The sequence below is a fragment of the Lichenostomus cassidix genome, chromosome 25 (assembly GCF_008360975.1).
Source record: "Lichenostomus cassidix isolate B80296 chromosome 25, HeHo_3.0, whole genome shotgun sequence".
NCBI classification, from domain to species: Eukaryota; Metazoa; Chordata; class Aves; order Passeriformes; family Meliphagidae; genus Lichenostomus; species Lichenostomus cassidix.
Genome location: NC_139505.1, coordinates 2,337,059 through 2,364,680, shown reverse-complemented (window position 1 = coordinate 2,364,680; position 27,622 = coordinate 2,337,059). Strand labels below are relative to the sequence as shown.

Here is a 27,622-nt window from a genome sequence, read left to right as displayed (position 1 = left end):
GCGTGGCCAAGCGCGCGGCCGCCATTTCGGCGGGGGCGGGCGCGGCGCCGGCGCCATTTTGTCGCGGGCGGCTGAGGGAGAAGCGGCGGCGGCGGCGGGAGCGGGCGGAGCTCAGCGCCAGCCCCGGCTCCGCGCCGGCCCCACACCGGCCCCGCACTCACCCGCCCGCCCGCCGGAGCCACCGGAGACCTGGCGACCGTGTGCTTCGGTGAGCTGACCGGCCCGGCTGCGCGGGGGCGGGGCGGCGGCGGGGGCGCTCCTGAGGCCCGGGGGGTTCCCTCAGGGCCCGGGGGTCCCCTCATGGTCCCCTCACGGCTCGGGGTTCCCCTCAGGTCCCCTCATGGCCCGGGGTTCCCCTCACGTCCCCTCACGGCCCGGGGGTCCCCTCACGTCCCCTCAGGTCCCCTCACGGCCCGGGGGTCCCCTCAGGTCCCTGACCGGGAGTCAGAGCTGAGGGGGGCGGAGCGGTTTTTTTTCCCTCAGGACGAAAAACACTTTAAAAACCACTTCATATTGAAAAAGCCGCTCTAAATTAAAATTGTTAAAATATAATTAAAAACGGGAATACGGCTGTTGTATCAATTTCTGGCTGTAAATCCTCTCAATAAACCGGGGTTTTGGGGGGATTACAGTGTGAGGGCATCCCGCCCGTCATCCACCCGTTAAATGTGCTGCTAATTATAAAATTAATTAATAAATTGATCTGCAGAGCTCGGGGGTTGGAGCTCAGCATGTTTCTGTAGCATTGAGGGGGGATTTAAATCCCTGCCCTGAGGCAGGTGGAACCTCGACGGTTTTGGAGGATACGATGCTTTTGTAGCATCATCTTGAGATTTTTATTCCCAATTTCGTGCCCTGTGCAGCTGAAATTGGGGTTTGCATCCTGGTAATGCTTAAAAATGTGGGAAATGTGGAGGTGTCACTGTGCTGAAGGCATTTGGTTGCTATTTGCAGCTGTATTTTTGTGTTATTGCTCAAAAAAAGATAAGATATTCACTATAAAAAGATAATTTTTTACTGAAGGTGAACTAAGTAACTCTCTGGTTTATTTCTAGAGGGCTAGAAAACATTAAAAATAAATAAATACAATACCTGTAGCCTACCTCACTCTTGGTTCTCCACATAGAATGGAGGTTTTTTAATGTTTAATTATAAATATATATAGTAAGCATATAAATTTAATGTCTTTGGCTCTGTTTTGCATCTTTGCTCTGAAGATGGGATTTGGTTTCAGTCTTGTTGCTGGATTTTTGTATTATTCCTCCTAATTTTGGTGAAATACTGACTATAAAAAGATAAATTTTTGCTAAGGGTGAAATAAAGGAACTCTCTGATTTATTAAAACTGGGAGAGGAATAGGAAACATCAAAAATCCCAGAATCAGAACTGCAAAATTCTGGCAGAGGATTCAAAACCACTGAAAATAAATGAATATATTGCCCATAACCTGCCCTAATCTTGATTTCCTCCACCCAGGGAGGCAGAATGGAGGGAATTGTTAGTATTTCATGGTATAAATGGATCATAAAGGTCTGAATTTTGTGTTTTGGGCCCTGTTTTGCAGATTCTCTGAAGATGGCTGCACAGTCAGCACCGAAGGTCGTGCTAAAGAGCACCACCAAGATGTCTCTGAACGAGCGGTGAGGAAGCCAACGGCACCTTCAGCTCCTAAGAAATCATTTTTTTTACTTAATTCTCACTATCCAAATCCAAAACCCACCGTGGTTTCCGCCCTCCTTTAACCTCGGCGAGCGAGCGGGTGCCTCACCCCCGCCTTACCCTCCGACCCCTGCAAGGTTAAAAGGGCCAAATTCCGGAGGGATTGCTCCGAGTTTTTAGTGTTGATTCGCCTCGTAAATCCGGTGGGATGTGTTGTAAGAGCAGAGACCAACCTCACACCCTCCCTGTCTCTCCCACATGTTTTGACATTGGTATTTTGGCTCTGCTGCCGCGCCCGAGGGTCCCGCCCGCCCGGGTGGGCTCTGTAAGAGGCCGGCAGCGGCCCTGGAAACGGCCCGAAGGCCCTCCTGGGTCTTGTAAGAGGCAAAAGCTTCGCTTCACCTCCATCTCTCTCTGTCCTCGAGCTCTCCCCGTGGGTCATTCCGCTGGGTTTTCCCCCGTGTGGCTCCTCTGTGGTGACTAACGGGTGTCCCGCTCTCCCGCTGAGCACTTTGGGGTTAAATCTCTCAGGATGGGGCAGCTTCTGCTCCGGCAGTGCTGCAGGGAGGTGTGGCCTGGCCTCAGGGACACCTTGCTGGCACATTCCCTCTCTGTTCCTCGTTTTCGGGGGTGAATTTCGCCCTCCAGCTCCCAGGAAGCTGCTGGGCTGCTGCTCAGGAGCTTTATTTGCCATCTCGCTGCGCGTTTGCTCTTCAATGGGAATTTATTCAATTGAATTGATTTATTCCAAAGTGGCCTCGTTCCAGGAGAACAGCTGGGTGGAATTCAGGAGATGCTCTGGGTGGTGGAGTTTTGCAGAATCATGGAACTGTTAAGGTTGGAAAAGGCTTTAAGATGATCCCTTCCAACCTGGTGCCAGAGGACACTGATCATGGTGTCTTTCCAACCTACCTCCTGGCCTGGAATTTCGACGCTTTTCCCAGATTTTTTTGGGGGGTCGATTTGGCTTTTGCTGTCTTGTTTCTCCCCCCTGTCACAGCCATCCCTGCTTCCTGCTGGTTGTCACCCCTTCTGCCATCTCTAAACCCACTAACCTCTAGCTTTCTCATTCCCACTGGAAACTTCCACCTCATTCCTGCCTTTCCAGTCCTCGCGGCCAGCGAGGAATCCGTAATCCCATAAGTACCACTCTTTGCATAAGGTTCATGGGAGCTGGAGCCCCACTCGAGCACCATAAAATGCCGATAATTGTGTGTTTTAAGCTTTAATTAAACCCCGTTTTATTCGACCTTGAAGCTTCACTAACATGCTGAAGAACAAACAGCCGATGCCGGTGAATATCCGGGCCACCATGCAGCAGCAGCAGCTGGCCAGCGCCCGAAACAGACGCCTGGCCCAGCAGATGGAGAACAGACCGTCTGTGCAGGCAGCTCTGAAGCTCAAACAGGTGAGGGCAAAGGGGAGCTGGGCCTTGCAGGATGTGGAAAAGCAGCTCCGGAAGGAGAGAGAGGCCAACGAAGGGAATGGGATGCAGGGTGAGTGTGGGGAGCTGCTGGAGAAGAGGAGGCTTGGGGGAGCTTCTTGTTCTCCAGGAGAACAAGGGGGTCAGGTTGGACACAGCAGGAGTTTTTTCCTCCTGGAAAGGGTGGTCAGGCATTGGAAAGGGAGGTTTGGAGTCTCCATCCCTGCAAATGTCCAGGGAAGGCCTGGGCTGGTGACAGGGTAGGGATTGGACTTGATGGTCTGGGAGGTCTTTTCCAAGCTGGATGGTTGTGGGATTGTGTAAAAAACGTGTTGCAGGGTGTCCAGAGGAGGAACACAAGGATGGAGAAAGGTCTGGAGGGGCTCTGTGAGGAGTGCCTGAGGGTACTTGGTGTGACCAGCTGGGACAGAGGAGACTGAGAGGAGACCTTAGGGATCTGCAGCTCCTATCTGCTCCTGTGTGCAGGGCCAGGACCCCAGGGAGTGGCTGGAGCTGTGTCAGGGGAGGTTTGGGTGGATTTCAGGAAAAGGTTCTTTCCCCAGATGGGGCTCAGGCACTGAACAGGCTCCCCAGGGAATGGTCACAGCCCCAGGAGCTCCAGGAGTGTTGGGAAAACACTCTCAGACAGAGGGTGGGATTTTGGGGTGTCTGTGGAGGGGCAGGAGTTGTCCTGCATGATCCTGATGGATCCCTCCCAGCTCAGGGCATTCTGTGATCCTAAAAATGAGATACCCAGGAGGGACTTGCAGCAAACTCCATTTTTTGCCTTGGATAAGTAACACATTGTCATTCCCGGGTTGTTAATGTTGGCGTGGGGTGTTGGGTGCTGGCTGTTGATGTCTCCTCTCTATTTTTCCAGAGAAATGGCTCATCCCGGGGTCGGGGAGCTGCCGAGTGCTTCACCTCACAGTCCCACGGCAGCGCCAGTCGCTGCCAGTCGCTGCCAACCCTTAAATTCCCACCCCAGCTCCACCTTCCCCGCGAGGAGCAGTGGGACAAACCCCTGGCTGATTGTGTGGGAATGCAGGCCTGGATTTCAGGCACAGCCCTCCATTCCAAGCACATCATTCCGATCCCACGCTGTGTCGTGCCCCCAGTCCCAGATTGCTGCATGACTCCTGTCCCTCCCGACTCTTCTCTTCCAGAAGAGCTTGAAGCAACGCCTCGGCAAGAGCAACATCCAGGCGCGGCTGGGCCGGCCGGCGGGGACGCTGACCCGAGGAGCCCTGGGGGGCCGAGGGCTGGCCCTGGCACAGCGGGGGCTGCCCAGGGGGGCACTGCGGGGCCGCGGCGCCCGCGCCATGATCCGAGGAGGGGTCACGCTCCGAGGTCAGTGCCTGCCATCCTTTTTATCCCTCCCATCGGCCCCCACGCTGTTCCCCGGGCTGAAACCCCTCTGTTGCTGTTCTCCACTGAAGGTCAAGCCCTGCTCCGCGGCGGGAGAGGGATTGCCCCCCGGATGGGCCTGCGGAGAGGAGGGATCAGGGGCCGTGGGGGCCCGGGAAGAGGCGGCCTGGGCCGGGGCGCCATGGGCCGGGGCGGGATCGGCGGCAGAGGTGAGTGCCCAGGCCTTGGGAATAACAGGAATTCAGCTGGAATCCTTCCTGGTTAAGGCAGGGCTGTGGAACCTGCAGCCCCAAAAATTCCAAGCCTGGAATTCAAACCATTTATCCAAGACCTGGTTGTTTTTAACAGTGAAACAGAAGTGAAGCAGGGGTGGGAGGGGAAGCCCAGGAGCCAGATTTTGGGGGGTGTTAGTCTTGCAGCCAGATGTTCTTGTGGGGCTGGGATTGAGAACTCCTGGGGAAGCTCCTGATAGTTCTTTGATGACTCTTGGGACGAGGAAGAGCTGGGAGCATAGCCACGAGTCAAACACCTGCACAGGATCAGGAGCATCCCGTGGAGCCGAGCGGGACGGGAGAGGCTCGGCTGCAGGGAGTGACATGTTCTCCATCCCGGCAGGTCGCGGCATGGCCGGCAGGGGCAGGGGTGGCTTCGGCGGGCGTGGCAGAGGCCGGGGCCGCGGCAGAGGCTCGGCACGTCCGGCACTCACCAAGGAGCAGCTGGACAACCAGCTGGACGCCTACATGTCCAAGACCAAGGGACACCTGGACGCCGAGCTGGACGCGTACATGGCACAGACAGATCCCGAGGCCACCGACTGAGGGGCAGGGACTGCCGGGGGGTGCTTGTGCCGTCGGGAGCTGCGGCGGGAATCCCCGATGGAAAATGCAGACTTAGTGTGTTCTTCGATGTTTTGATACTCTCTGTTGTATTAAACTTTTTTTGGATTGTTCTCCCGGGGCATCTTTTTGGCGGTTTTTCCCCGAGGAAACGTGGATGGGATGGATCTGCTGTGGAGAATCCTCTGCCAGGGATGCATCCGTGGGGGACCAGGTCTTTGTGTGCCTCTGGAGCTCTGTGGTTGGGGTTTGCGATGGGTTTGTTGCGTTTTGGGATCTGCTGTTGGATTTTTGGGATCAGCCCTTGTATGTTGTGGGATCACCAAGTTTAACCCACCTGAAGCCAAAGCAGGAAGAGCCTGAGTTTGGTTGTTTTCCTTCCAGACACTCAGACCCTCTTGTTCTGCACCACAAATCCCCATGGGATTAGAGCAGGTGGAAAACTTCCTTGTTTTAGTGGGTTTTTGGGGGTTGAAAGTTTGAGTTCCTTTGGCGCCAGGTTTCTGTGTGGTTTGAGTATTTGTTTAAAGGAATGGGAGGCAGGGGCATAAAATTCCAGCCAGAACAGTGAAGCAGAGTTCCGGAAATGCTTTTTTTTTCCAGCACAGACTCCAAATTTCATTATTTTTTCATTTTCATTTCAAAGAAAAAATTAAACCCAGTGAGACTGGGGAAGGGTCTGTGCTTTATCTTGCACCCTTCACGCTGTAAGTTTACCTGTTCTGTGCCCTGTTCCACTAGGATCTTGCATTTCTGGTTCATTAACAAAGGCAAGAGAATTCCCTAAGTTTTCTGTGGGGTTTTTTTCCCTAAAACTGATTTCTCTGCTTCTGCTCTCCCTGAATTTACTCCTCAGGGGCAGAAGGACGAGGAGATGCAGACAGAGGGTTTGGGTGGAGGGCTGGGAGCTCACCGGCTCCATCCCGGTGTGACATTCCCGGTGGGATCGGGGCCGGGATCCATGCTGTTCCCGGTGGATCGAAGCCCGGTGGGCTCGGGGCCGGGATCAGTGTCATTCCCGGTGGAATCCGTGCCGTTCCCGGTGGGATCGGTGCCGTTCCCGGTGGGCTCGGTGCCGTTCCCGGTGGGCTCGGTGCCGTTCCCGGTGGGCTCGGTGCCGTTCCCGGTGGGCTCGGTGACGTTCCCGGTGGGCTCGGTGACATTCCCGGTGGGCGCTCGGACCCGGCGGCGCCGGGGGCGGGGCCCGTCTGGGGTTCGGGCCGTGAAAGCTCGGCCGTGATTGGCTGGCGGGGCGAGGCCCGGCTGTCACGGGCGCTGCCATTGGTTGCGGCGCGGCGGCGCCTCACGCGCTCCGGCCGCTCCTTTTGTTATTGTAGGGAAGGAGTTGGGAAAGGGCTGAGGGAGCGGGAAAGGGCTGAGAGAACGGGAAAGGGCTGAGGGAAAGGGCTGAGGGAGCGGAAAAGGGCTGAGGCAGAGGGCTGAGGGAGAGGGAGAGGGCTGAGGGAGCGGGAAAGGGCTGAGGGTGAGGGCTGAGAGAACGGGAAAGGGCTGAGGGAGCGGGAAAGGGCTGAGGGAGCGGGAGAGGGCTGAGGGTGAGGGAAAGGGCTGAGGGTGAGGGTTGAGAGAGCGGGAAAGGGCTGAGGGAAGGGCAGAGGGCTGAGGGTGGGAGCTGAGGGGAGCTGAAGGCTCTGCGGGCAGGGCAGCAGCACCGTGAGCCGGAGGAGATGCGGCGGGAGCCGGGCCGCGAGTGAGGGCAGCCGGGGCGGCGGAGGTGAGTACGGCCCGAGCCCGCATCGGTCCCCTGGGGTCCCCGCTGATGTCCCCTCCTCGAAGCCTGTCACCCTCAAAGCCCCTGCGACATCCCTGTCACCTCCCCGTGCCCGTGGTGTCCCGGGAACATCCCTGTTCGACAAGCTTTGAGTCTCGGGCTGTAGGATCGGCCGGGATTCTCCTGCCAGGAGCGATGTGGGTGAGGAGCAGCCAGGGAGAAGCCGAGCCTCGGCCCCGCTCACCCCAGGCTCCCCCAGCCCAGGCTGGGCTGGGCTTTGGAAGGGGACAGAGGTGGCTCTGACCCTGCCAGGGTGACCCTGCACAGCCCCAGCTCACAGGGATTCCCCTCTTTCACCTCCTTTAGCCGCAAAACTTGAGGCAGAGTGTGCCGGGCAGTGATCCTGGCAGGGAGCAGGGAATGCTGGCGTTCAGACAGCACCAGGATCCCCGGGATGAACCCCGAGCCTGGCAGGGAGCTCAGCGTTCCATCCCCACCACGGGGACTTCCAGCATCCCTGGAAGTGTCCCCAAGCCACGGTGGGACCTTGGAGAGCCTGAGGGAGTGCTGGCAGGACACCCAGCCTCCCAGATAAGGAGCAGAGCCCGGCGGTTTGTTGTGTCTGCCGCCATCCCAAGGATTTTCCAAGGCTCTGGAACGCCGCAGCCAGGCTCTGGCGTGAGCAGGGTCTGGCAGGGAGGCAGGAAAGGGAGAAGAGAGGGTTAAGGAGCGGCGCCGGCCGGGCTCTGTTTAGTCTGGCCCCGGCGGCGGCAGCGGGAGCGGATCCATCCCCGTGGCACCGGGCACGGACACAGCCCTGCTCCCTGCCAGGCGCTGGGGACACTGCTGTCCCCGAGCCTCATGCCAGGATGCCACCATCCAGCTGTGGGGAGCAGTGTCCCTGTGTTCTGTCACCTCACCCCCTTCCCCATCTTCCCCAAGCTGGGGACAAACTCTGGGACTCAGGCTGTGGGATCAGCCAGGGACCATGGAACCCAGGCACTGGGTGACAGCTGGCTTTGTCCCACCTCCTCCTCACCTGGAGGGTGCCACCTTCCCGGTGCCACATGTCCCTCGTGCCACCCCCCACCAGCACCCGGCTCGGTGTCCCCGCGCAGGTGAGGGCAGTGGGGACAGCGTGTCCCCTGCGGTGCGGTGACAGGCGGTGTCACACCGTGCCTTGCAGGGCCGCAGCGCCATGTCCCTGGGCAGTGACAGCGGCCCCGGCATCGTGCACAGCCTGCTGTGCCACCGGCAGGGAGGGGACAGCGAGGCTTTCGCCCGCCGCGCCATCCAGAGCCTCCTCAGGAAGCTGAAGGAGAAGAGGGACGAGCTGGACGCGCTGGTGGCCGCTGTCACCTCCGGCGGGGCCCAGCCCGGCCAGTGTGTCACTGTGCAGCGCACCCTGGACGGGCGGCTCCAGGTACCCCGGACACCGGATGGGGGCTGAGGGGGGCTGGTCCAGCCGGGAACCCCCCGGGAACCCTCTGGGAACGCCTGGGGGGACACAGGTGGCCCATGACACCCCCTGCCATCCCTCCCAAGCTCTGGGGTGCCCCGTAAGCCCTCCCCACGCTGTGGGAGCGGATGGATCCCCCCTGCCCGCATCCCCCTCCCCTCTCCGGCATCCCCCGCGCCCTCCCTTCCCGGGATGAGTCAGTGTCTGGCAGCCCTCGAGCCTGGGGGATCGGGGGGGTTTGTTATGTCTGGAGCCGGGAGGCGCGGGGAGACCCCCGGCCTGGCGCCAGCCCCGCTCCGGGGGGGCTCGGGGGGGATCCCGGCGTCGGGCTGGATGGTGTCACCCTGCGGAGGGGACACCACCCCTCACGGCCCCTTTGTGCCACCCGCAGGTGGCCGGCAGGAAGGGTTTCCCCCACGTCATCTACGCCCGGCTCTGGCGCTGGCCCGACCTGCACAAAAACGAGCTGAAACCTGTCAAATTCTGCCAATTCGCCTTCGACCTCAAGTGCGACAGCGTTTGTGTCAACCCCTACCACTACGAGCGCGTGGCGACCCCCGGCAGCGGTGAGCCTCGACCCCCGGGACCCCCGGGCGGGAGGCTTCGCCAGGAGGGGTCACCGGCACCCCTAACCCCCTCCCCTCTCCCGGCAGGTCTGAGCATCCAGAGCACAGGTGAGACCCCGGCCCGGGGCCGGCGGGGAAACCCCCCGGAGCCAGCGCAGCCCCTCGCAGCGGCTCCCCGTGCCCCCCATGGTCTCCGGTGTGTGTCCCCCGCCCTCCCCAGTGCCCCCCCCGCGCCCGGTGAAGGAGGAGTTTGTCCATGACTGTGTGCAGATGGAGCTGCCTGCCCGTCGGGAGCTGGGGGCCGAGCCCCCTCCCCAGCCCTACCGAGCGCTGCCCCCCCGGCGGCTCCCTGAGCCCCCCCGAGTGCCCCGGATCTGCCCTGCGCTCCCCATGGCACCCCAAGGTGAGACCCTCCAGGGTTTGGGGGCATCGCCCCGAGCCCCGGGTACCCCCGCAGTGCCCCCCGTGATTCTCTGTTCCCATCTCGCCCCACAGGGCCCCCCCAGGACCCCCTGCTCCCCCCGCCCCACGCCGAGGGACCCCAAGCTCAGTCCCCCCCGCAGAACGGGTACCCCAAAGCGCCCTACCACAGTGAGTATGGGGACACCCCACTGCCCCCAGCCGCCCTTGGGGACACCCCTGTGTCACCCTCTCTCCCTCCCCAGCTTCACCGCTGAGCTGGACCGGTGGGGTCATCTACAGCCCGGATTTGGGGGGGCCGCAGCCCCCCCCAGCACAGCACCCCAGCAGCCAGAGCCACCCGCAGCACCACCCCAACCACTGCTGTAGGTTTGGGGAGCACTGGGCGAGGGCTGGGGGGTCTGCAGGGTGCTGACCCCTCTCTGCCCCTCCCAGGGCCCCCCCACCACAACCCCGCGCTGCAGCCCCCCGTGTCCACCCACCCTGGTGAGTGTCCCCACCCTCCTCAGCACCCAGGGGTGCCCTGAGCCCCCTAAAACCCACCTTCCCCACCCCAGGGCCGGAGTTCTGGTGCTCCATCGCCTACTTCGAGCAGGACGTGCAGGTGGGGGAGATCTTCAAGGTGCCCTCGAGCTGCCCCACCGTGGTGGTCGATGGCTACGTGGACCCCTCGGGGGGAGCTCGGTTCTGCCTGGGGCAGCTCTCCAACGTCCAGCGCTGCGCGGCCAGCGAGAGGGCAAGGTGGGTCAGGGGGGCACGGGGGGTTTGGGGGGCACGGGGGGGTTTGGAAGGGGGTTTGGGGGCACGGGAAGGGATGAGGAGGACGGGGGATCAGGCCAGGGAATGGGGCTGGGGGAGCACGGGGGGTGTGGGGGAGGCAATGTGGGGGGGAAGGATGGGGGGCAAAAGGGGGTAGTCAGGGTAGAGGGGGGGATTTGGGGGATAAATGGGAGAAGGGGGGATATAGGGGATTATTGGGGCAGGAGGAGGAAAAGGGGAAGAAGCAGACGAGAAGGGGATGTGAGGGTAAAATAAGGGGTGATGGGGAAAAGGGGGATCCAGGAGGGATAAAGGGGGACAACGGGGGGTAAATGGGGCAGAAGGGAACACGAGGGGAAAATGTGGGATATCAGGGCAAAACAGGGAGGAGCTGGGGGCTGTCCTGGGGGTTGTGAGGGCAGTCGGGGGTCTGTGCTGAGCGTCTCGGACAGGCTGCACATCGGGAAGGGCGTGCAGCTGGAGCGGCGCGGCGAGGGCGACGTGTGGATGCGCTGCCGGAGCGACCACGCCGTGTTCGTGCAGAGCTTCTACCTGGACCGGGAGGCGGGCAGAGCCCCCGGGGACGCCGTGCACAAGGTGTACCCCGGAGCACACATCAAGGTCGGGGGTCCCGGGGGGCGCCGGGGGGTGCTGGGCGATGGGGGAGCAGTGGAAGGATCCCGGGGGTGGAGGGACCCTCATGGCCATGCTGAATGTGACCCCAGGGTAGCCCCCACCCCAAGCCGCCCTGCTCAGGGGTGTCCCCGTGTCCCCCCAGGTGTTTGACCTGCGCCAGTGCCACCGGCAGATGCAGCAGCAAGCGGCCACTGCCCAGGCTGCGGCCACCGCTCAGGCCGCTGCAGTGGCCGGCAGCATCCCCGGGCCTGGCTCGGTGGGCGGCATCGCCCCGGCCATCGGTGAGTGACCGCAGGGGTGACGGGACCTCCATGATGACCGCGGGCTGTCGGTGGCCACCCACCATCAGTGAGTGAGCCCAGGGCGGGTTGGGACCCCCGTGATGACCGTGATGACCCCCCAGGGCTGTCGGTGGCCGCGGGGCTCGGCGTGGATGACCTGCGGCGCCTGTGCCTCGTTAGGCTGAGCTTCGTCAAGGGCTGGGGGCCTGACTACCCGCGGGCCAGCATCACCTGCACGCCCTGCTGGATCGAGGTGCACCTGCACCGCGCCCTGCAGCTGCTCGACCACGTCCTGCACGCCCTGCCCGACGCCCACTCCTGACTCCGGGACGGAACGGCCAAAAAGAAGGATAAAAAAGAGCAAAAAACGTGAAGCAAAATAACCAAAAATGTATTGGTTCGACGGTTGTTTAATGGATGGGGTTGGAGTTTGTTGCCTGGATGTAGTGAAGCCCTCGGCGCTGATTTCCACCTCCTGATTTAACTTTTGTATGAAAATAAACAAAAAAAAAAAGAGAAAAAAAGTCAAAAAACAAAGGTGAAAGGACCAAAACCGCGTTGTTTTAACCGTTATTTAACGGATGGGGCTGGAGTTTGTGGCCTGGGTTTGCCTTTGATGGACGCTCAGCAGGGCGGCTGTGCCTCCAGATGCGCCTCCAGATGCGTTTCCAGATGTGCGTCCAGCTGTGCCTCCACACATCCCCGTGGAACTACATTTCCCAACAGCCACCGCGGCGCGCACCGGAAGCGGCGCCGGAAGCTGCTCTCCCCGCCCCGCGGACTCGCTTTCCCGGCAGCCCCCGCGGCTCCGGGGACCAAGATGGCGGCGGCGAGCGGCCCCGGGGCGCGGGAGCTGTTCGCTGAGGGGCTGCTGCAGTTCCTGCGGCCCGCCGTGCGGCAGCTCGACCGCCACGTCCACAGCGTCAGGTCCGGGCACGGCGAGCGGCGGCGGAGAGCGCCCGGGAGCGCGGCGGGACGGGCCGGGAGCGGGGCGGGGCGCGGCGGGCCGGGGCTGGAAGGCTGAGGGGCAGGTGGAGCCGGGAAGGGCAGTTTTGTGGGGCTGAAGGGCTTTGGGAACACCTGGGGGGCATTTCTGGGGATGAAGGGCTTTGGGGGTGCGTGAGGTGGGCAATGCTGGGGCTGCAGGTGCCGTATTGGGGGGATAGAGGTGGATTTGGGGTGTGGATTTGGGGTGTGGGTTTGAGGTGTGGATTTAGGGTTTTACCTCCACAGGGAGAGCCAGGTGGAGCTGCGGGAGCACATCGACAGCCTGGCCACAGGTGAGCCAAACGCGGGGGTCACCCTGCCCCTCTCCTGTGGGCACAGCGGGGTCACCCAAACCCAAACCCTTCCCCAGAGCTCTGCCGCATCAACGAGGACCAGAAAGTGGCTCTGGACCTCGATCCCTACGTGAAGAAGCTGCTGAACGCCCGGCGCCGCGTGGTGCTGGTCAACAACATCCTGCAGAATGCCCAGGTGAGGGGGGATGGGGGGTTTGGGGTCCCAGAGCCACCCCAGGTGCTGACAGGTGACTTTTGCCGTGTCCAGGAGAGGCTGCGGCGGCTGAACCACAGCGTGGCCAAGGAGACCGTGAGGAGGAGAGCGATGCTGGAGGCTGGGAGCTACCAGGGCAAGTGACCGAGTGACCAGCCAGGGGAGCAGGGAGCCCAGTTTGTCCCAGTTTGGGAACTGGGGGCACAGCCCCTGTCAGCTGCACTGAGGGAACCAGGATGCTCCCAGCCGTGTTCCCACATTTGTGGGGCTGGAATAAAAGTGACTGAGAGTCCGTGACGCTCCCACGTCCCTGAGGGTCCTTGGGGACAACAGAGGTGCTGCCAGGGGGGTCTGAGCAACACCAGGTGGAGTTTGGGAGGCCCAGGTGGGTCCTTCACATCCTGGATGTTTCTCCTGCTTCTCCACCCATCTCATTCCCACCTATCCCACGTGGAGCTGAACAAACAGGACACACTGGAAAGGGGGAACACTTTAATGTGCAACTTACAAAACAGGGACATGGGACAGGGACACGTCAGGTGACCGAGGAGGGGTCCAGACCCCCTGGCGTCCCTCGGCCAGTGTCCCCTCACCTGCTCCAGGCAGCACAGGTGTCACTGGGCTCTCACTCCTGCGTCTCCATGCTCTCCTCCTCCTCGCCCGCTGCCGGCTCCTCCTGGTTTTCCTCCTCCTCCTCCCCTTCCTTCTTCTCTGGAGGTTTCTCGTACGCCTTCTCCGACGGCGTCACGATCACCCCGTCCCACGTGGACATCTCGGACGCCAGGTCTGCCCCAAGAGGTGACCCTGGGGACCCACGGCAGGACCCCAGCCCCACTCCCACCCACACACCCCCCAGCCCCACTCACAGCTGGCGTCACCCTCCTGTCCCAGGATCTTCCGGTACCCTCCGTGGGAGAGGATGCGGACGAGGGTCTGGGCAGTGTAACACACCATGTCCTGGGGACAGGGATGGGTCAGTGTGGGGACAGGGACCCCCCGGTGTCCCCTCCCTTGTGGGGAGCCCCTCACCTGCTGCTCCAGCGTCATCACGGTGTGCACACGGAAGTTCCCACTCTCGCAGGGATCCGTGATGCCGACAGAGCCGGGCAGGAAGAGCCCAGCAGCCAGGATCTGGAGGCAGCGCCTGCACAGGACATTCTGGGTTAAAACTGCAGCATTCCAGCAAAAACACCACCAGGAAACCCCAGCTGGAGGAGCTGGATTCATCTCCCAGTCAAGCCACTGAGATTCCAATGGTTTTATGAGGAAAATGGGCTGCAATGGGAGTTTCTCTGAGGGAAGTGATGCCACAGACCTGTAGGCGATGTTGAGAGCCAGGGGCTGCCGGGTGGGATTGTTCATCACAGCATAGTGCCCCTGGCAGGGGAGAGGAAGAGCAGTTAGGGCAGGAAGAATGGGAGAAGAATCCCAACTCCTGCTGGGATCAGGATCAGCACCACATCAGCCTCTCCCACCAGCAGGTCCAGGATCCAGGGCGTGAGCGGCTCGAAGCCAGGGAAGCGAATCCTCAGGTCCTTGAGCAGGCGGATCAGGACCTTCACCCTGCAGCAGAGGCAGGAGGAGGGTCAGTCCCACAGCAGGTTGGCTCTCCATGTTCTCCATAACGAGGATCTGGATCCAACCCCTGATCCCTAGGCTCCAGACTCACGTGGACTGTGATGCATTCTCCTCAAACCACCGCGCGTGCCGGATGGCGGCCAGGGCGCTCTGCAGCACCTTGATGTCCACTGCAAGAAGCAGAAATCCCCGGTTTGTCCGGCCGGCTCCGGGCGCCGTGGCGGCTCCGGGCGGGCAGCGCGGCCGGACGCTCACGGTGCAGCTCGGGGTCCAGCTTGCGCAGGTTGGGAGGCACCGTGGTGATCAGGATCTTCACCGTGGCGTCGGCAGAGCTGATCTCGAAGCCAGTCTCGTTGGTCAGCATGGTCAGCACTGCGGGGAAGGAGCAGGAATTCCACATGGAGGGGCTGGGAAACTCCATGGGACACGGGAATTCCACGTGGAGGGGCTGGGAAGCTCCACGAGACACGGGAATTCCACGTGGAGGGGCTGGGAAGCTCCATGGGACACAGGAATTCCATGTGGAAGGGCTGGGAAGCTCCATGGGATGTGGGAATTCCACGTGGAGGGGCTGGGAAGCTCCACGAGACACGGGAATGGCCGTGGAGCTCACCCTACCTTCGCTGGGGTCCTGTGCCCGCAGGCTCTCCACCACCTTGTTCCCCAAGGCTGCCACAGCTTCCACTGGGAAAAGAGAAGGAGGAGGAGAAGGGTTGGAGCAGGGCTGGGAGCTGAGGGATGATCCAATCCCACCTGGTGACACTCACAGGTGGGCAGGATCTTCAGGATCACCACCAGATCTGCCACGTTGTGCCCTGTCGTCATCGTGCCCTTCTTGTAGGAGCCCACCTGGCGAACCTCCTCGATTTGCTGTGGGGAGAACAACCCCAAATCCCGGGAGTTCAGCCCCACATGCTGTGTTTGGAGGGTCAGCATCAATCCCTGACCTGCCCTGGGCCAGGAGCATCTCTGCACAGAGCTTTTTCCCCAATTTCTGCACTCACCACTTCAAACGTTCCTGGTGCCACGATTAAATTGTCGATGACATTGTTGATTTTGGTCACCAAGGACAGGATGGAGGCCTGGGAAGGAACAGGACAGGAATTATGCAGGAACACCTGGAATAATCCCATTTGCAGAGCACAAAATCCATATTATTCTCCAAGAAGCTCCCTCCAGGTGCTTATCCCAGAGAACTAATTAATTCTTAGGCCCCTCATGAAGGACTTTGGATTCTCCAAGCCCCATCCCAAGGATTTGGGGCAATTCTGGGCACAGCACCTGTTCGGCAGCGGTGGGAGCAAGGTCCTGGTTCCTCTTGAGCAGAGCCTCGCTGAAGGCTGTCTCGTCTGCCGCAGGTTTGACGCGGGGAAATGCCATTTCACACTGGAATGGGACAGAATTCCCAGTGGGAATTATCCTCCAGCACAGTTCCAGGTTCGTGTCACCCTAAAACAGCTCCACAGCTGTGCAGGAGCTCCCACCTGTACAGCTCTGGGGCAAATCCAGAGGGTTTTACTAACTCTATTAAAAAATTTAATAATTTGGCTCATTAAACCCTTTTGTCTGCAGCCACAGGGCCTTGGAATCACCTGTGCAAAGGGCAGAAACTCAGGGAATTTGGGAGGAGGGAATGATTTCCTCGTGGAAAAGGTGGGGAAGAGAACACCTGAGGGGGAGTGACAGGAATTGGCATCACCCTGAGCAGGAGGGACAAACCTCAGCCCAGGGATTTATCTGTTATCATCCCCAAAACAAACCCAGTTCAGCCACACCACGGAACCCCAAACCCCCCAGATCAGGGATGGGGAATCCTTAATCCTGGAAAATCCTGGAAATTCCCGGTAATTCTCCTCGGGGGATACTCACGACATAGAAGTCGAAGGGGATGTGTGGCACGAAGGGCCTGAACCTGAACGGGAGAGAAAACCCCACTTCATTCCCCGCCGCCCGTCACGACACGGCCCTGTCGCGACACGCAGGGACCCGGCCCGGTCCCCCCGGTCCCCTCAGCACCACCGGACTCGCACGGGACTCGCCTGGAGCCAAAGCGGCCGCCGCGGCCGCGGCCTCGATCGCCCCTGCGGAGAGAGAACAGCGCCGGTAACGGGGGAGCTCCGCGCCGGGTCCCGGCTCTCTGCCCAGCCCGGGCTCGGTGCTCGTCCCGCCAAGCCCCGCTTCCCCCGGTTCTCTCCCCGGTTCTCTCCCCGCTCCCCCATCCCGCTCCCGGTGTCCCCGCGGTCCCGCCGCCCCCTGCTCCCGGACTTTCCCGGGTCCCGGTCCTCCCACGGTCCCCATTCTCACTCCGCTTCCCCCCCGGTCCCGGTATCCCCCCGGTCCCGGTATCCCCCCGGTCCCTCCCCCGCCCTCCCGCTCCCGCCAACGTCTCCGTCCCTCCCCGCTGCCGCTGTCCCCTCCCCATCCCGCTGTCCCTCCCCGCTGTCCCCTCCCCATCCCGCTGTCCCTCCCCGGTGTCCCGGCCCGTCCCGGTCCCCGTCCTGTCCCCCGCTGTCGCTCTCCCTCACCTCATGTCGCCGCCGCTGCCGACAATGAAGCGCCGCTCGCAGACCCCGCAGCAACCCGCGCGCCCATTGGCCGCCGCTCTGTCCTAGCCCGCCCCCCGCGGGCGCTTCTCCTGCAGCTATTGGTGAAACTACTCATCAATCACAGCGGGAAGCGACCAATGGCTGCGCGCGCCGCGCGGCCGCTGGAGGGGGCGCGGAGCCCATGAATGGAGCGCGCGCGCGGCGGTCATACCGCGATTGGGCGAGGAGCTGCACGCGGCAGCAGAGTGGCGCAGCGGGAGCGTGCTGGGCCCATAACCCAGAGGTCGATGGATCGAAACCATCCTCTGCTAGCACAATATTTTCCTCCCGCCCCATAGGGGATTTGTTTTGCTCATTAACATTTTTTATTTGCTGCATTAATTTGTTAATGCGCAGCGATGTTTTTCCAGGCTTGTCCCCCGCGGCGGGTCGGCAGCATCGTGGGTTTCCCGGTTGTCGCCAGACCCTCGCCCACGCGCGTCCCCGAGCGCCGCGCGCGTCCCCGGGAGCTGCGGGTGCACCGTGACCATCGCGCGCGTCCCCGCATCCAAGTGCGTCCCCCTGTGCGTGTCCCCATGCCCGCGAGTCCCCACCCACGCGTGTCCCCGGGCGCTGCCGGTGTCCCCAGCAGCCGCGCAGCCCCCGAGTGGCATCTCCGGGGTCACTCCCCGCTCTGGTGGGGCTGTCGTGACCCCTCCGCGGGGCGGAACCTCCCACGGAGGTGAGTGCCCAGAGGTGTCCGAGCTCCCCACGGGTCCCCCGGGGCCGCGCGAAGGCTCCGGGGCTGCGTGGGGACAGCGCGGTGTCAGCGGCTCGGGGTGTCCCCTGCACACCGATGAGTTTCTCGGGTCTCAGCGCCCCACGCGTGACAGGATCAGCGGCCGCACCCGGCTGGTCGCGACCCCCGTGACACGAGGCACGGAGGGGACACACGGCGGCACATCGCCGAAACCCCACGGGTGGGGATATCCGCACCCACCAGCGGGCGGCCCCGTCGGCCGGCCATCCCCGCTGGAATGCCGTGGGGGGAGCGGGCAGGAAGGAGTTAAGCTCGGTGTGGATGATAACGGCCCTTTGTGTCACCAGTGGGGGGGGCGAGCCAGGGCTCAGCCCCGCCGCGGGGGGGGAAGCCACTCTCCGTCCGTGGGCGATGCTGGCCGCGCTGGCCCCGCTGCTGGCCCCGCTCCTGGCCCCGCTGCTGGCCCTGCTCCCGGGCGCCCTGCCGGCCCCGGCCCCGCTGACCCTCGCCGTGGTGCTGCCCCAGCGCAACCTCACCTACCCGTGGGCTTGGCCGCGCGTGGGACCCGCCGTGCGCTTGGCCGCGGCCGCCGTGAATTCCCGGCGGGATTTGCTGCCCGGCTTCACCCTCGGGTGGGTGTTCGGCGACAGCGAGGATCGCCACGGGGTCTGCTCGGAAATGGCCGCGCCGCTGGTGGCCGTGGACCTGTGGCTCGCCCATCACCCCGCGGCGTTTTTGGGGCCGGGGTGCGTCTACTCGGCGGCGCCGGTGGCCCGGTTCACTAGCCACTGGCAGCTGCCGCTGGTCACGGCGGGCGCAGAAGCGCACGGCTTCGACGACAAGAGCGAGGAGTTCGGCTTGACCACCCGCGCCGGCCCGAGCCACCGCAAACTGGGCGAGCTGGGCGTGCAGCTGCACCGGCGCTTCAACTGGACGCGGCGGGCGCTGCTGGTGTACTGGGACGAGGCGGTGGACGATCGGCCCTACTACTTCGCCGCCGAGGGTTTGTACGTCCAGCTGCCCACCCTGGGCAACCTCACCGTCAGGGACGTGGTGTTCCGCGACGGCGGCAACTTCTCCTTCATCATCCAGGAGATCAAGGCGAAGGGGCGCAGTGAGTGCCGGGGCTGGGGACAGCGGGGCGGGCAGGGGGACGGGACGGGGACAGCCCCATAGGGGTGTAGCCAGCCCCACACGGGTGTGCACAGCCCCATAGGGGTGTAGCCAGCCCCACAGCGGTGCCCACAGCCCCACAGCGGTGCCCGTGGGTGTGCCAGGCTTGGCACGCCTGGCGCTCATGGCCATACATGGCTGTGCCCAGCTCCACACGGGTGTTCACAGCTGCTCACGGCTGTTCGCGGGTGTGCCCAGCTGTGCGCAGCTGTACACGGAGGTTTCATGGGTGTTCATGGCTGTCCGCAGGTGTTTCATGGCCATACACGGCTGTGCACAACTTTGCAGAGGTGTTTACAGCTGTGCCCAGCTGTGCACGGCTGCTCATGGCAGTACATGGCTGTTCACAGGTGTCACAGCTGTACACAGGTGTACACGGCTGTACATGGCTGTTCATGGCTGTTCATGGCTGTACATGGCTGTTCATGGCTGTTCATGGCTGTTCATGGCTGTACATGGATGTTCATGGCTGTTCATGGCTGTACACGGCTGTACATGGCTGTACATGGCTCAACACAACTGTACATGGTTGTTCATAGCAGTACATGGCTCTTCATGGCAGCACACGGATGTCACAGCCGGACACGCGTGTCCCGCACACGCCCGCGCTGCCCCTGCCCCACCCTGACCCGCCGACCCCTCCGGACCCTCCCCACTCGCTGTCCCACCGGGATCTCCGGGCGTTGTCACCTGTCCCGCTGTCCCGGGCTGGCTCTGTCGCATCGCACGGAGTTGCTCCAGCCCCGGGTGGCACCGGGTGGCACGGGGCTGGGCGGTGGGCGCTCAGCCGCGGGGTGCATTTCGGGGCCTGGGGGGTGGCACGGCCGGAGCGGCCGCGGCGGGGGCCAGGCGGCACCCCCGGGGTCACGGTGTCGCCGGGAATCCATCAGGGCCGCGGGGAGGAGGAAACGGAGTCGGGAAAACAGGAAACCTCGGCCTGGCGCCGAGGGCAGCGCCGGGCAGGGCACGGGGGGGGCCGGCAGCGGGGTCGGGACCCTCCGCCCCGGGGGCACCGCAACCCACGGCCGAGTCACGCAACGGCCGGAGGGACCCCGGGGTGCGGGGCTGGGGGCTCCGGGCCGCCCGAACCGGGGGGGTCCCGCATTCCGAGCCGTGTCCCCCCAGTCGTGTACGTGTGCTGCGCCCCGGACACGCTGCGGGAGCTGATGCTGCAGGCGGAGAGCGAGGGGCTCACGGGGGGCGACTTCGCCTTCTTCTACATCGACACGTTCGGGCTCAGCCTGCAGGGCCAGCGCTTCCCCGAGCCGCGGCGGCCTTGGCTCCGCGGGGATCCGCACGACGCCCGCGCCCGCCGCGCCTTCCAGGTGAGCGACACACCGCGAGGGGACAGGGACACAGCCAGGTGGGCACAGATGGCCCCAGGTGGGCGTGGGAACTCCAGGGGGGTCAGTGCAGCCCGTCCAGCCCTTGTCGCTGTCCCAGGCTGTCACCATCATCACCTACAAGGAGCCCGAGAACCCTGAGTACCGACCGTTCCTGGAGCAGCTCAAGGAGGAGGCGCGGGAGCACTTCAACTTCTCCATCAAGGATGGACTGGTGGGACAGGGAACGACGGGAATGGTGGGGACACCGGGCTGGGGGCACAGCGGGGAGCTGGGGACAGGGGACAGGGGACAGGGACCCCCGGCTGTGTCCTGTCCCCGAGCTGTCCCGGTGTCCCCAGATGAATTTCATCGCCGCCGCCTTCCACGATGGAGTTCTGCTCTACGCCCAGGCGCTCAACGAGACTCTGGAGCGCGGCGGCTCCGTCAGCGACGCTTCGGCCATCACCCGCCAGATGTGGAATCGCACCTTCTACGGTGAGACCCGGCCCGGCCTGGTCCCTCCCTGTCTCCTCCCCGTCCTGTCCCCATCCCATCCCATCCCATCCCATCCCATCCCATCCCATCCCATCCTATCCCATCCCATCCCATCCTGTCCCCATCCCAGCCCGGTGCCACCCTCCCCACTCCCAGGATGATATTTTGGGATCGGAGCTCCCCCGCGGTCCCCCCCAGCCCCTCACCTTCCGTCCCCAGGTGTCACCGGCTTCCTGAAGATCGACGAGCAGGGGGACAGGGAGAGCGACTATTCCCTGTGGGACATGGATCCCGAGCAGGGAGACTTCCAGGTGAGCCGCGGCGCGGGGACAACCGGTGCAGGGACAACCGGGGACAGCCGGTCCCGGGGGATCCGGAGCCTTCCTCCCACCCATTCCTTGCTCCCCATCCCAAAGATCGTGGCCAACTACAACGGCACCACCAAGAAGATCCAGATGGTGCCGGGCCGAGAGATCCACTGGCCGGGGAATGTCGTCCCGTCCGATGTCCCTCCGTGCGGCTTCGAGGGCGACGACCCGCAGTGCCGCAAAGGTGAGTGGGGGGAGCCGCGGGACCCCCGCCCGGCCCGCCCGGCCCCTGACCGCTGCCTGCTCTCCCCGGCAGCCTCGCTGTCCACGCTGGAGGTCCTGTCCGTCGTGGTCAGCCTGATCCTGCTGGCCATCACTGCCACCTCCTTCTTCATCTACAGGTGCGTGGGGACACGGGAGGGACACGGGGGGCACACGGGGGGGGGACACGGGCGGGGGGACACGGGCGGGGGGACACCGGCGGGGGGACATGCGCGGGGGTCTCACGAGTCCCCCGGGCGCAGGAAGCTGCAGCTGGAGAAGGAGCTGGCGGCCGAGCTGTGGCGAGTGCGCTGGGAGGACGTGCAGATGAGCAGCCTGGAGAAACACCTGCGGAGTGCCGGCAGCAAACTCACCCTGTCCCTGGTGGGCAACGGGGGGACCGGGGGGACCGGGAGGACCGGGGGGGACTGGGGGGATGGCGGTGTCCGAGCTCACGCCACACCCCTCCCTCAGAGGGGCTCCAACTACGGCTCGCTGATGACCACCGAGGGGCAGTTCCAGGTGTACGCCAAGACCGCCTATTACAAGGTAGGGGGGCGGGGCGGCGGGGACACATTCCCCGTGTCCCCACCCCCGGTGTCCCCACCCCCCCACGTCCCCTCGTGTCCCCCCAGGGCAACCTGGTGGCTGTGAAGCACCTGAACCGCAAACGCATCGAGCTGACGCGCAAGGTCCTGTTCGAGCTGAAACACGTACGTGGGTGACCCCAGCGGTGTCCCCAGAGGTGTCCCCGGGGCGGGGGGGACACGGCGGGACCCCTGCCCACCCCCGCTGCCCCCGGCAGATGCGCGACGTGCAGAACGAGCACCTGACGCGCTTCATCGGCGCCTGCACTGATCCGCCCAACATCTGCATCCTGACCGAGTACTGCCCGCGCGGGAGCCTCCAGGTACTGCCCGGGGCGGGGGCGGGAGGGGCGCGGATCCCCCTGGGGCCACCCTGACCCCTCCTGGGGTCACTCCTGACCCCCTCTGGGGTCACTCCTGACCCCCAGCCCGGGGCCACCCTGACCCCTCTGTCCCCAGGACATCCTGGAGAACGAGAGCATCACGCTGGACTGGATGTTCCGCTATTCCCTCACCCACGACATCGTCAAGGTACCGCGGCGTTCCCGGGGGTTTCCCATCCCACAGGAACCCCCCACCCCACCTGTCAGCGGGCTCCGGCCGTGTCCGAGCTCTCTCCGGCCGTGTCCGAGCTCTCTCTGGCCGTGTCCGAGCTCTCTCCGGCCGTGTCCGAGCTCTCTCCGGCCGTGTCCGACCTCTCTCCGGCCGTGTCCGAGCTCTCCCCGTCCCTGCAGGGGATGCAATTCCTGCACAACGGGGTCATCGTGTCCCATGGGAACCTCAAGTCCTCCAACTGCGTGGTGGATTCGCGCTTCGTGCTGAAGATCACTGATTACGGCCTGGAGAGTTTCCGTGTAGCTCCCGACGGCGATGACACCCACATGCTCTTTGCCAGTGAGACCCCCCTGTGTCCCCCCCGTGTCCCCCCGTGTGTCCCCCGTGTGTCCCCCACCCGGCCTGACCCTGTCCCCGGTGCCGCAGAGAAGCTGTGGACAGCGCCGGAGCTGCTGCGCATGGAGGAGCCGCCGGCGAGGGGGACACAGAAGGGTGACGTCTACAGCTTCGGCATCATCCTGCAGGAGATCGCCCTGCGCAACGGCGTCTTCTACGTGGAGGGGATGGACCTCAGCCCCAAGGGTCAGCGGGGACACGGGGGGACAGCTGGGGGGCGGCCGGACCGGCCGGGAGGGTCTGGATGAGTGGTGGGAACCATCGCTGGGGTCTGGGACACTTTGGTGGGTGGTTGGAGCTGGTGATGAGCTCCTGGACCTGGTGATGAGTTCTTGGACCCCTTGGTGGAGGTCTGGACCCACTGATGAATTTCTGGACTCACTGATGAGCCCCTGAGGCTGCTGTCCCCCCCTGACCCCTCCCTGTCCCCACAGAGATCATCGAGCGGGTGAAGAGCGGCGAGCGGCCGAGCTTTCGGCCCTCGGCCAACGTGGGCTGTCACCTGGAGGAGCTGGGGCAGCTGATGCAGCACTGCTGGGCCGAGGATGTCCTGGAGCGCCCTGACTTCAACCAGATCAAGGTCCAGCTCCGCAAGTTCAACAGGTGCTGCCACAGCCCTGCAGGCCAGGGGTGACACCCAGAGAGGGTCCTTGGGTGAGGGGTGACACCCAGAGAGGGTCCTTGGGTGAGGGGTGACATCCAGAGAGGGTCCCCGAGTGGAAGGTGACCCCCAAGAGGGGTCTTTGGGTGGGGAGTGACCCTCAAAGATGTCCCCTGAGTCAGAGAGTGACCCCCAAAAAGGGTTCCCAGTTGGGAGGTGGCGCCCAGCAGGGTCCCTGGGTGGGAGGTGACCCCCAAAAAAGGTCCCTGGGTGGGAGGTGTCCCCCAGGAAAGGTCCCTGGGTCGGAGGTGACCCCCAAAAAAGGTCCCTGGGTGGGAGGTGACCCTGTTCCCGCAGGGAGAGCAGCACCAACATCCTGGACAACCTGCTGTCACGCATGGAGCAATATGCCAACAACCTGGAGGAGCTGGTGGAGGAAAGAACCCAAGCCTACCTGGAGGAGAAGCGCAAAGCCGAGGCTCTGCTCTACCAGATCCTGCCCCAGTGAGCTCCGGGGGTCCCGGGGGTGTCCTGGGGGGTCCCGGGGGTGTCCCCAGGGCTGTGCCCACCCTGACCCCGCCGTGTCCCCCCCCAGCTCGGTGGCAGAGCAGCTCAAGCGGGGGGAGACAGTGCAGGCCGAGGCGTTCGACAGTGTCACCATCTACTTCAGTGACATCGTGGGCTTCACGGCGCTGTCGGCACAGAGCACACCCATGCAGGTGGTGACACTGCTCAACGACCTCTACACCTGCTTCGACGCCATCATCGACAACTTCGACGTGTACAAGGTGAGGGGACACGTGGGGACATGTGGGGACACGTGGGGACATGTGGGGACATGTGGGGACACGTATGGACCTGTAAGGACACACATGGACACTTAGGGACACTTAGGGACACAGATGGACATGCTGGACGCTCACAGCGTGTTCCCACAGGTGTCACAGAATTCCCAGATCAGGAAATACCTGAATTCCAGGATCACAGAATCACAGAATCCCAAAATCCCAGAGCTCCAGAACCCCAATACCCCCAAATCCCAGAATTACAGAACCCCAGTATCTCAGAATCCCAATATCCCAGAAATGCAGAATCCCAGTATCACAGAATCCCAGAATCACAAAATCCCACAATCCCAGAGCTCCAGAACACCAATACCCCCAAATCCCAGAATTACAGAACCCCAGTATCACAGAATCCCAGAATCCCAATATCTCAACATCCCAGAATTACAGAACCCCAGTATCTCAGAATCCCAATATCCCAGAATTCCAGAATCCCGATATCTCAGAATCACAGAATCCCAGTACCACAGAATCCCAGAATCCCAACACCCCAGAATCCCAGGATCTGTGAGGCTGGAAAAGCCCTCCCAGCCCTTCCCCAGCCCCCTCCAGGGCTGGCGACCCCAGCCCTCCCTGGCAGCCCTCCGGAGGCCCTTTTCCCCTTTTCCACGCGGGAATTCCGCAGGTGGAGACCATCGGGGACGCCTACATGGTGGTGTCGGGGCTGCCGGTGCGCAACGGGAAGCTCCACGCGCGGGAGGTGGCGAGGATGGCGCTGGCCCTGCTGGACGCCGTGCGCTCCTTCCGCATCCGGCACCGGCCCCAGCAGCAGCTGGAGCTGCGCATCGGCATTCACACCGGTGGGTGCTCCTGGGGGAATGGTGGGAATGATGGGATAATGGGAACGATGGGCATTGGCATTCACACCGGTGGGTGCTCCTGTGGGAATAACGGGAATGATGGGATAATGGAATGATGGGAATGATGGGATAATGGGAACAATGGGCATCGGCATACACACCGGTGTGTGCTCCCATGGGAATAACAGGAATAATGGGATGGTGTGGTGGGTGGTGTGTGTTGTGGGTGGGAATGATGGGATAATGGGAATGATGGAATAATGGGCATCGGCATACACACCAGTGGGTGCTCCTGTGGGAATAACGGGAATGATGGGAATGATGGGAATGATGGGAATGATGGAATAATGGGAATGATGGGAATAATGGGCATCGGCATCCATACCGGTGGGTGTTCCCACGGGAATGGTGGGAATGATAGGAATGATGGGAATGGGAATGGCAATGCAATGGCAATGGGAGTGGGAATAGGAATGGGAATGTGGCATCCACACAGGTCAGTGGGAATGGGGTCAGAGATGGGGTCAGAGATGGACACAGGGACACGGATAGGGACAGGGCAGCCACATGGATCAGCGGGGCTGGGGACATGGGGACAGGGACAGTGACAAGGACAGCTCAGCAGGGATGGGGCATGGCACGCCCTGGATCCAAGGGGGGGACAGCGGTGGCAGTGGGACAGGGCGGCACAGGGGACAGGGTGGCACAGGGGACAGGGTGGCACACGGTGACCCGGTTGGGGTGACAGTGACCAGCTGGGGTGACGGTGACCCGGCTGGGGTGACGGTGACCAGTTGGGATGACGGTGACCCGGCTGGGTGACGGTGACCCAGTTGGGGTGACAGTGACCTGGCTGGGGTGACAGTGACCCGGCTGGGTGACGGTGACCTGGCTGGGTGACGGTGACCCAGTTGGGCTGACGGTGACCCGGCTGGGGTGACGGTGATCCGGTTGGGCTGACGGTGACCCGGCTGGGTGACGGTGACCCAGCTGGGTGACAGTGACCAGCTGGGGTGACGGTGACCCCGCAGGGCCGGTGTGCGCCGGCGTGGTGGGGCTGAAGATGCCGCGGTACTGCCTGTTTGGGGACACCGTGAACACAGCGTCGCGCATGGAGTCCAACGGAGAAGGTGAGGGGGTCCGGGGGTCTGGGGGGACACTGGGGACACCCCGGGGCGCTGAGGGTCCCAATTATCCCCCCAGCCCTGAAGATCCACATCTCGGGGGTCACCAAGGCCGTGCTGGAGGAATTCGGGTGCTTCGAGCTGGAGCTGCGTGGGGATGTGGAGATGAAGGTGAGCTGTGACCCCAAAAACTGCCCTGGTACCTCCTGATACCCCCAAAGTGCCCTGATAACCCCAGAAACTGCCCTGGTACCTCCTGATATACCCCAAACTGCCCTCATACCCCCCAAACTGCCCTGATACCCCCCATAGTGCCCTGATACCCCCCTAAACGGCCTCAAATCCCCCCAAACTGCCCCAACCCCAAACAACTCCAATGCCCCCAAAAAGCCCAGAACCCCCCAACAACCCTGACCCCCCAGTGACGCCCAATTGCAAACCCCACCCGAATCTCGGGGGCAAAGCCCCCCTGCGCCCCCAACTCGGGGTACCCCAGCCCCTCCTCACCCCGCAGGGCAAGGGGAAGCTCAGGACCTACTGGCTCCTGGGGGAGCGCGGGAGCAACACGCGGGGGTGACCCAAAATCAGCACCCCAACATCAGCACCGCGGGGAAACACAGCCACGGAGCCCCCCCGGGTCACTGCGACCCCCAAAGCGGCTCCGGAGAGGACCCCCGGCAGCACCGAGGGGACACAGAGGGCTGGGGGGACACGGGAGGGGTCCGGGGGGGCCATGGGGGCTCCGCCAGACCCCGGGGGGGTCACAAGAGCTCTAATTTTTGTAATAAAGCTGCTGTGGATGCACTCGGGGGTCTCGGCGTGTGACCATCAGGGGGTCCCGAGGGGATGCGGCAGCGCGGGGAGGGGCCGAGGGAGGGGTGGGGGGGAGATCCCGGCGGTTCCCATCCCTGAGGGGGTCCCGGTGGGTTCCCGGGGGGTCTCGGGGGGTCTCGGGGGCTCCCGGTGGGTTCCAGGCGGGTTCGGCAATTCCCGGAGGGTCTCGGGCGGTTCCGGAGGGTCTCGGTGGGTTCGGCAATTCCCGGAGGGTCTCGGGCATTTCCGGGGTTCCCCGCACGTGCCTCCCCCGCGCGCGGGTGGGCGGAGCCTCCTCCCGCTCAGTCCCTCCCCTCATCCCCATTGGCCGAACCGCCTCGCTCAGCCCCGCCCCTTTACCCCGCCCCCTAGCTGTCACTCAGAGCAGCCCTGCCGCTCCCATTGGCCAGCGGGCGCGGGAGGGGTGGGATCTTCCGCCCGCCCTGCGCTTCCGCTTCCGGCCGGGCGCCGCCGTCGCTCTCCGGTAACTTCCGGCCGCCGCCGTCTCCCCGCGGCCGGAGCGGCGGGAGCGGCCTGGCCCGGAACGCCGCCCGGCACGGAGCTCCGCCGGGACACCCCGGCCGGAGCCACCCCTCCTCACCGCACCGCCGCCTCCCGGTGCCCCCGGGGCCGCTTGGCCTCACCCCCCCCACCGGCACCCCTCACGGAGAGCCTCACGGCTTCCCCGCACCCCCGGCGGCTCCCGGCGCTCTCCCGGGCTGTCTCCGCATTGCTGAGCCCTCAAACCCCCACTGAGCCCTCATAACTGAACCTCCTCATAACTGACCCCAAACCCTCTGAACCCAAAAATCCCAAATCCCCAAAAACCCCAAATCCCCAAAAACC

General features: G+C 63.3%; 5 protein-coding genes and 1 non-coding gene across 8 annotated transcripts; 5 read left to right on the top strand and 1 right to left on the bottom strand.

The window, feature by feature from the left end:
• Positions 1-30: 30 nt before the first annotated feature.
• CHTOP (chromatin target of PRMT1) lies at positions 31-5,399 on the top strand. Of its 2 annotated transcripts, none has more exons than XM_085082153.1 (6): positions 31-208; positions 1,565-1,640; positions 2,917-3,067; positions 4,252-4,432; positions 4,522-4,659; positions 5,066-5,399. In XM_085082153.1, the coding sequence occupies exons 2-6, from the start codon at positions 1,576-1,578 to the stop codon at positions 5,266-5,268; spliced, it is 738 nt and encodes a 245-aa protein (XP_084938279.1). In that variant the 5' UTR covers positions 31-208; positions 1,565-1,575; the 3' UTR covers positions 5,269-5,399. The 2 variants fall into 2 exon arrangements, with proteins under 2 accessions (XP_084938279.1, XP_084938278.1); XM_085082152.1 differs by having other exon boundaries at positions 33-208; positions 4,249-4,432.
• Positions 5,400-6,863: 1,464 nt separating this feature from the next.
• On the top strand, positions 6,864-11,689 carry LOC146427287 (SMAD family member 4-like). 2 transcript variants are annotated; one of them, XM_085082663.1, is made up of 12 exons: positions 6,865-7,018; positions 8,202-8,438; positions 8,866-9,040; positions 9,128-9,148; positions 9,261-9,443; positions 9,536-9,631; positions 9,706-9,825; positions 9,896-9,946; positions 10,018-10,201; positions 10,672-10,840; positions 10,998-11,136; positions 11,259-11,689. In XM_085082663.1, exons 2-12 carry the CDS (start codon positions 8,214-8,216, stop codon positions 11,456-11,458), a joined length of 1,563 nt encoding a protein of 520 aa, XP_084938789.1. In that variant the 5' UTR covers positions 6,865-7,018; positions 8,202-8,213; the 3' UTR covers positions 11,459-11,689. The 2 variants fall into 2 exon arrangements, with proteins under 2 accessions (XP_084938790.1, XP_084938789.1); XM_085082664.1 differs by lacking the exon at positions 9,896-9,946 and having other exon boundaries at positions 6,864-7,018.
• Positions 11,690-11,907: 218 nt separating this feature from the next.
• SNAPIN (SNAP associated protein) lies at positions 11,908-12,922 on the top strand. Its single transcript, XM_085082665.1, has 4 exons — positions 11,908-12,063; positions 12,370-12,416; positions 12,494-12,612; positions 12,685-12,922. The coding sequence occupies exons 1-4, from the start codon at positions 11,957-11,959 to the stop codon at positions 12,772-12,774; spliced, it is 363 nt and encodes a 120-aa protein (XP_084938791.1). The 5' UTR covers positions 11,908-11,956; the 3' UTR covers positions 12,775-12,922.
• Positions 12,923-13,107: 185 nt separating this feature from the next.
• Positions 13,108-17,056, bottom strand: ILF2 (interleukin enhancer binding factor 2). The gene is made up of 13 exons (XM_085082207.1): positions 16,966-17,056; positions 16,078-16,163; positions 15,490-15,594; positions 15,213-15,290; positions 14,976-15,078; positions 14,827-14,892; positions 14,464-14,580; positions 14,300-14,378; positions 14,106-14,193; positions 13,946-14,007; positions 13,660-13,774; positions 13,497-13,587; positions 13,108-13,416 (listed from the first exon to the last, which is right to left on the bottom strand). Exons 1-13 carry the CDS (start codon positions 17,054-17,056, stop codon positions 13,256-13,258), a joined length of 1,242 nt encoding a protein of 413 aa, XP_084938333.1. The 3' UTR covers positions 13,108-13,255.
• Positions 16,994-17,065, top strand: TRNAM-CAU (transfer RNA methionine (anticodon CAU)). The gene has a single exon. It is a non-coding gene; the product is annotated as a tRNA-Met (tRNA).
• A 542-nt stretch (positions 17,066-17,607) lies between these two features.
• NPR1 (natriuretic peptide receptor 1) lies at positions 17,608-26,767 on the top strand. The gene is made up of 21 exons (XM_085082662.1): positions 17,608-18,607; positions 19,792-19,991; positions 20,110-20,223; positions 20,351-20,486; positions 20,706-20,797; positions 20,903-21,038; positions 21,111-21,195; positions 21,319-21,439; positions 21,530-21,604; positions 21,691-21,768; positions 21,861-21,965; positions 22,102-22,173; positions 22,377-22,536; positions 22,624-22,779; positions 23,028-23,196; positions 23,552-23,698; positions 23,790-23,982; positions 24,665-24,839; positions 25,871-25,969; positions 26,043-26,134; positions 26,478-26,767. The coding sequence occupies exons 1-21, from the start codon at positions 17,815-17,817 to the stop codon at positions 26,538-26,540; spliced, it is 3,261 nt and encodes a 1,086-aa protein (XP_084938788.1). The 5' UTR covers positions 17,608-17,814; the 3' UTR covers positions 26,541-26,767.
• Positions 26,768-27,622: the final 855 nt, after the last annotated feature.

Bases quoted from the DNA above. Each gene is read 5' to 3' on its own strand.
- CHTOP (XM_085082152.1), top strand. From the start codon at position 1,576: ATGGCTGCACAGTCAGCACCGAAGGTCGTGCTAAAGAGCACCACCAAG. The intron at 3,068-4,248 runs GTGAGGGCAAAG...CTTCTCTTCCAG, and splicing joins CAGCTCTGAAGCTCAAACAG to AAGAGCTTGAAGCAACGCCT. The intron at 4,433-4,521 runs GTCAGTGCCTGC...TCTCCACTGAAG, and splicing joins AGGAGGGGTCACGCTCCGAG to GTCAAGCCCTGCTCCGCGGC.
- LOC146427287 (XM_085082663.1), top strand. From the start codon at position 8,214: ATGTCCCTGGGCAGTGACAGCGGCCCCGGCATCGTGCACAGCCTGCTG. The intron at 9,149-9,260 runs GTGAGACCCCGG...CGCCCTCCCCAG, and splicing joins TCTGAGCATCCAGAGCACAG to TGCCCCCCCCGCGCCCGGTG. The intron at 10,841-10,997 runs GTCGGGGGTCCC...GTGTCCCCCCAG, and splicing joins ACCCCGGAGCACACATCAAG to GTGTTTGACCTGCGCCAGTG.
- SNAPIN (XM_085082665.1), top strand. From the start codon at position 11,957: ATGGCGGCGGCGAGCGGCCCCGGGGCGCGGGAGCTGTTCGCTGAGGGG. The intron at 12,417-12,493 runs GTGAGCCAAACG...ACCCTTCCCCAG, and splicing joins CATCGACAGCCTGGCCACAG to AGCTCTGCCGCATCAACGAG. The intron at 12,613-12,684 runs GTGAGGGGGGAT...TGCCGTGTCCAG, and splicing joins ACATCCTGCAGAATGCCCAG to GAGAGGCTGCGGCGGCTGAA.
- ILF2 (XM_085082207.1), bottom strand. From the start codon at position 17,056: ATGGTTTCGATCCATCGACCTCTGGGTTATGGGCCCAGCACGCTCCCG. The intron at 14,379-14,463 runs GTGAGCGTCCGG...TGCTTCTTGCAG, and splicing joins GCTGGACCCCGAGCTGCACC to TGGACATCAAGGTGCTGCAG. The intron at 13,417-13,496 runs GTGAGTGGGGCT...CTCTTGGGGCAG, and splicing joins ACAGGAGGGTGACGCCAGCT to ACCTGGCGTCCGAGATGTCC.
- NPR1 (XM_085082662.1), top strand. From the start codon at position 17,815: ATGATAACGGCCCTTTGTGTCACCAGTGGGGGGGGCGAGCCAGGGCTC. The intron at 19,992-20,109 runs GTGAGCGACACA...TCGCTGTCCCAG, and splicing joins GCGCCCGCCGCGCCTTCCAG to GCTGTCACCATCATCACCTA. The intron at 21,966-22,101 runs GTACTGCCCGGG...CTCTGTCCCCAG, and splicing joins GCCCGCGCGGGAGCCTCCAG to GACATCCTGGAGAACGAGAG.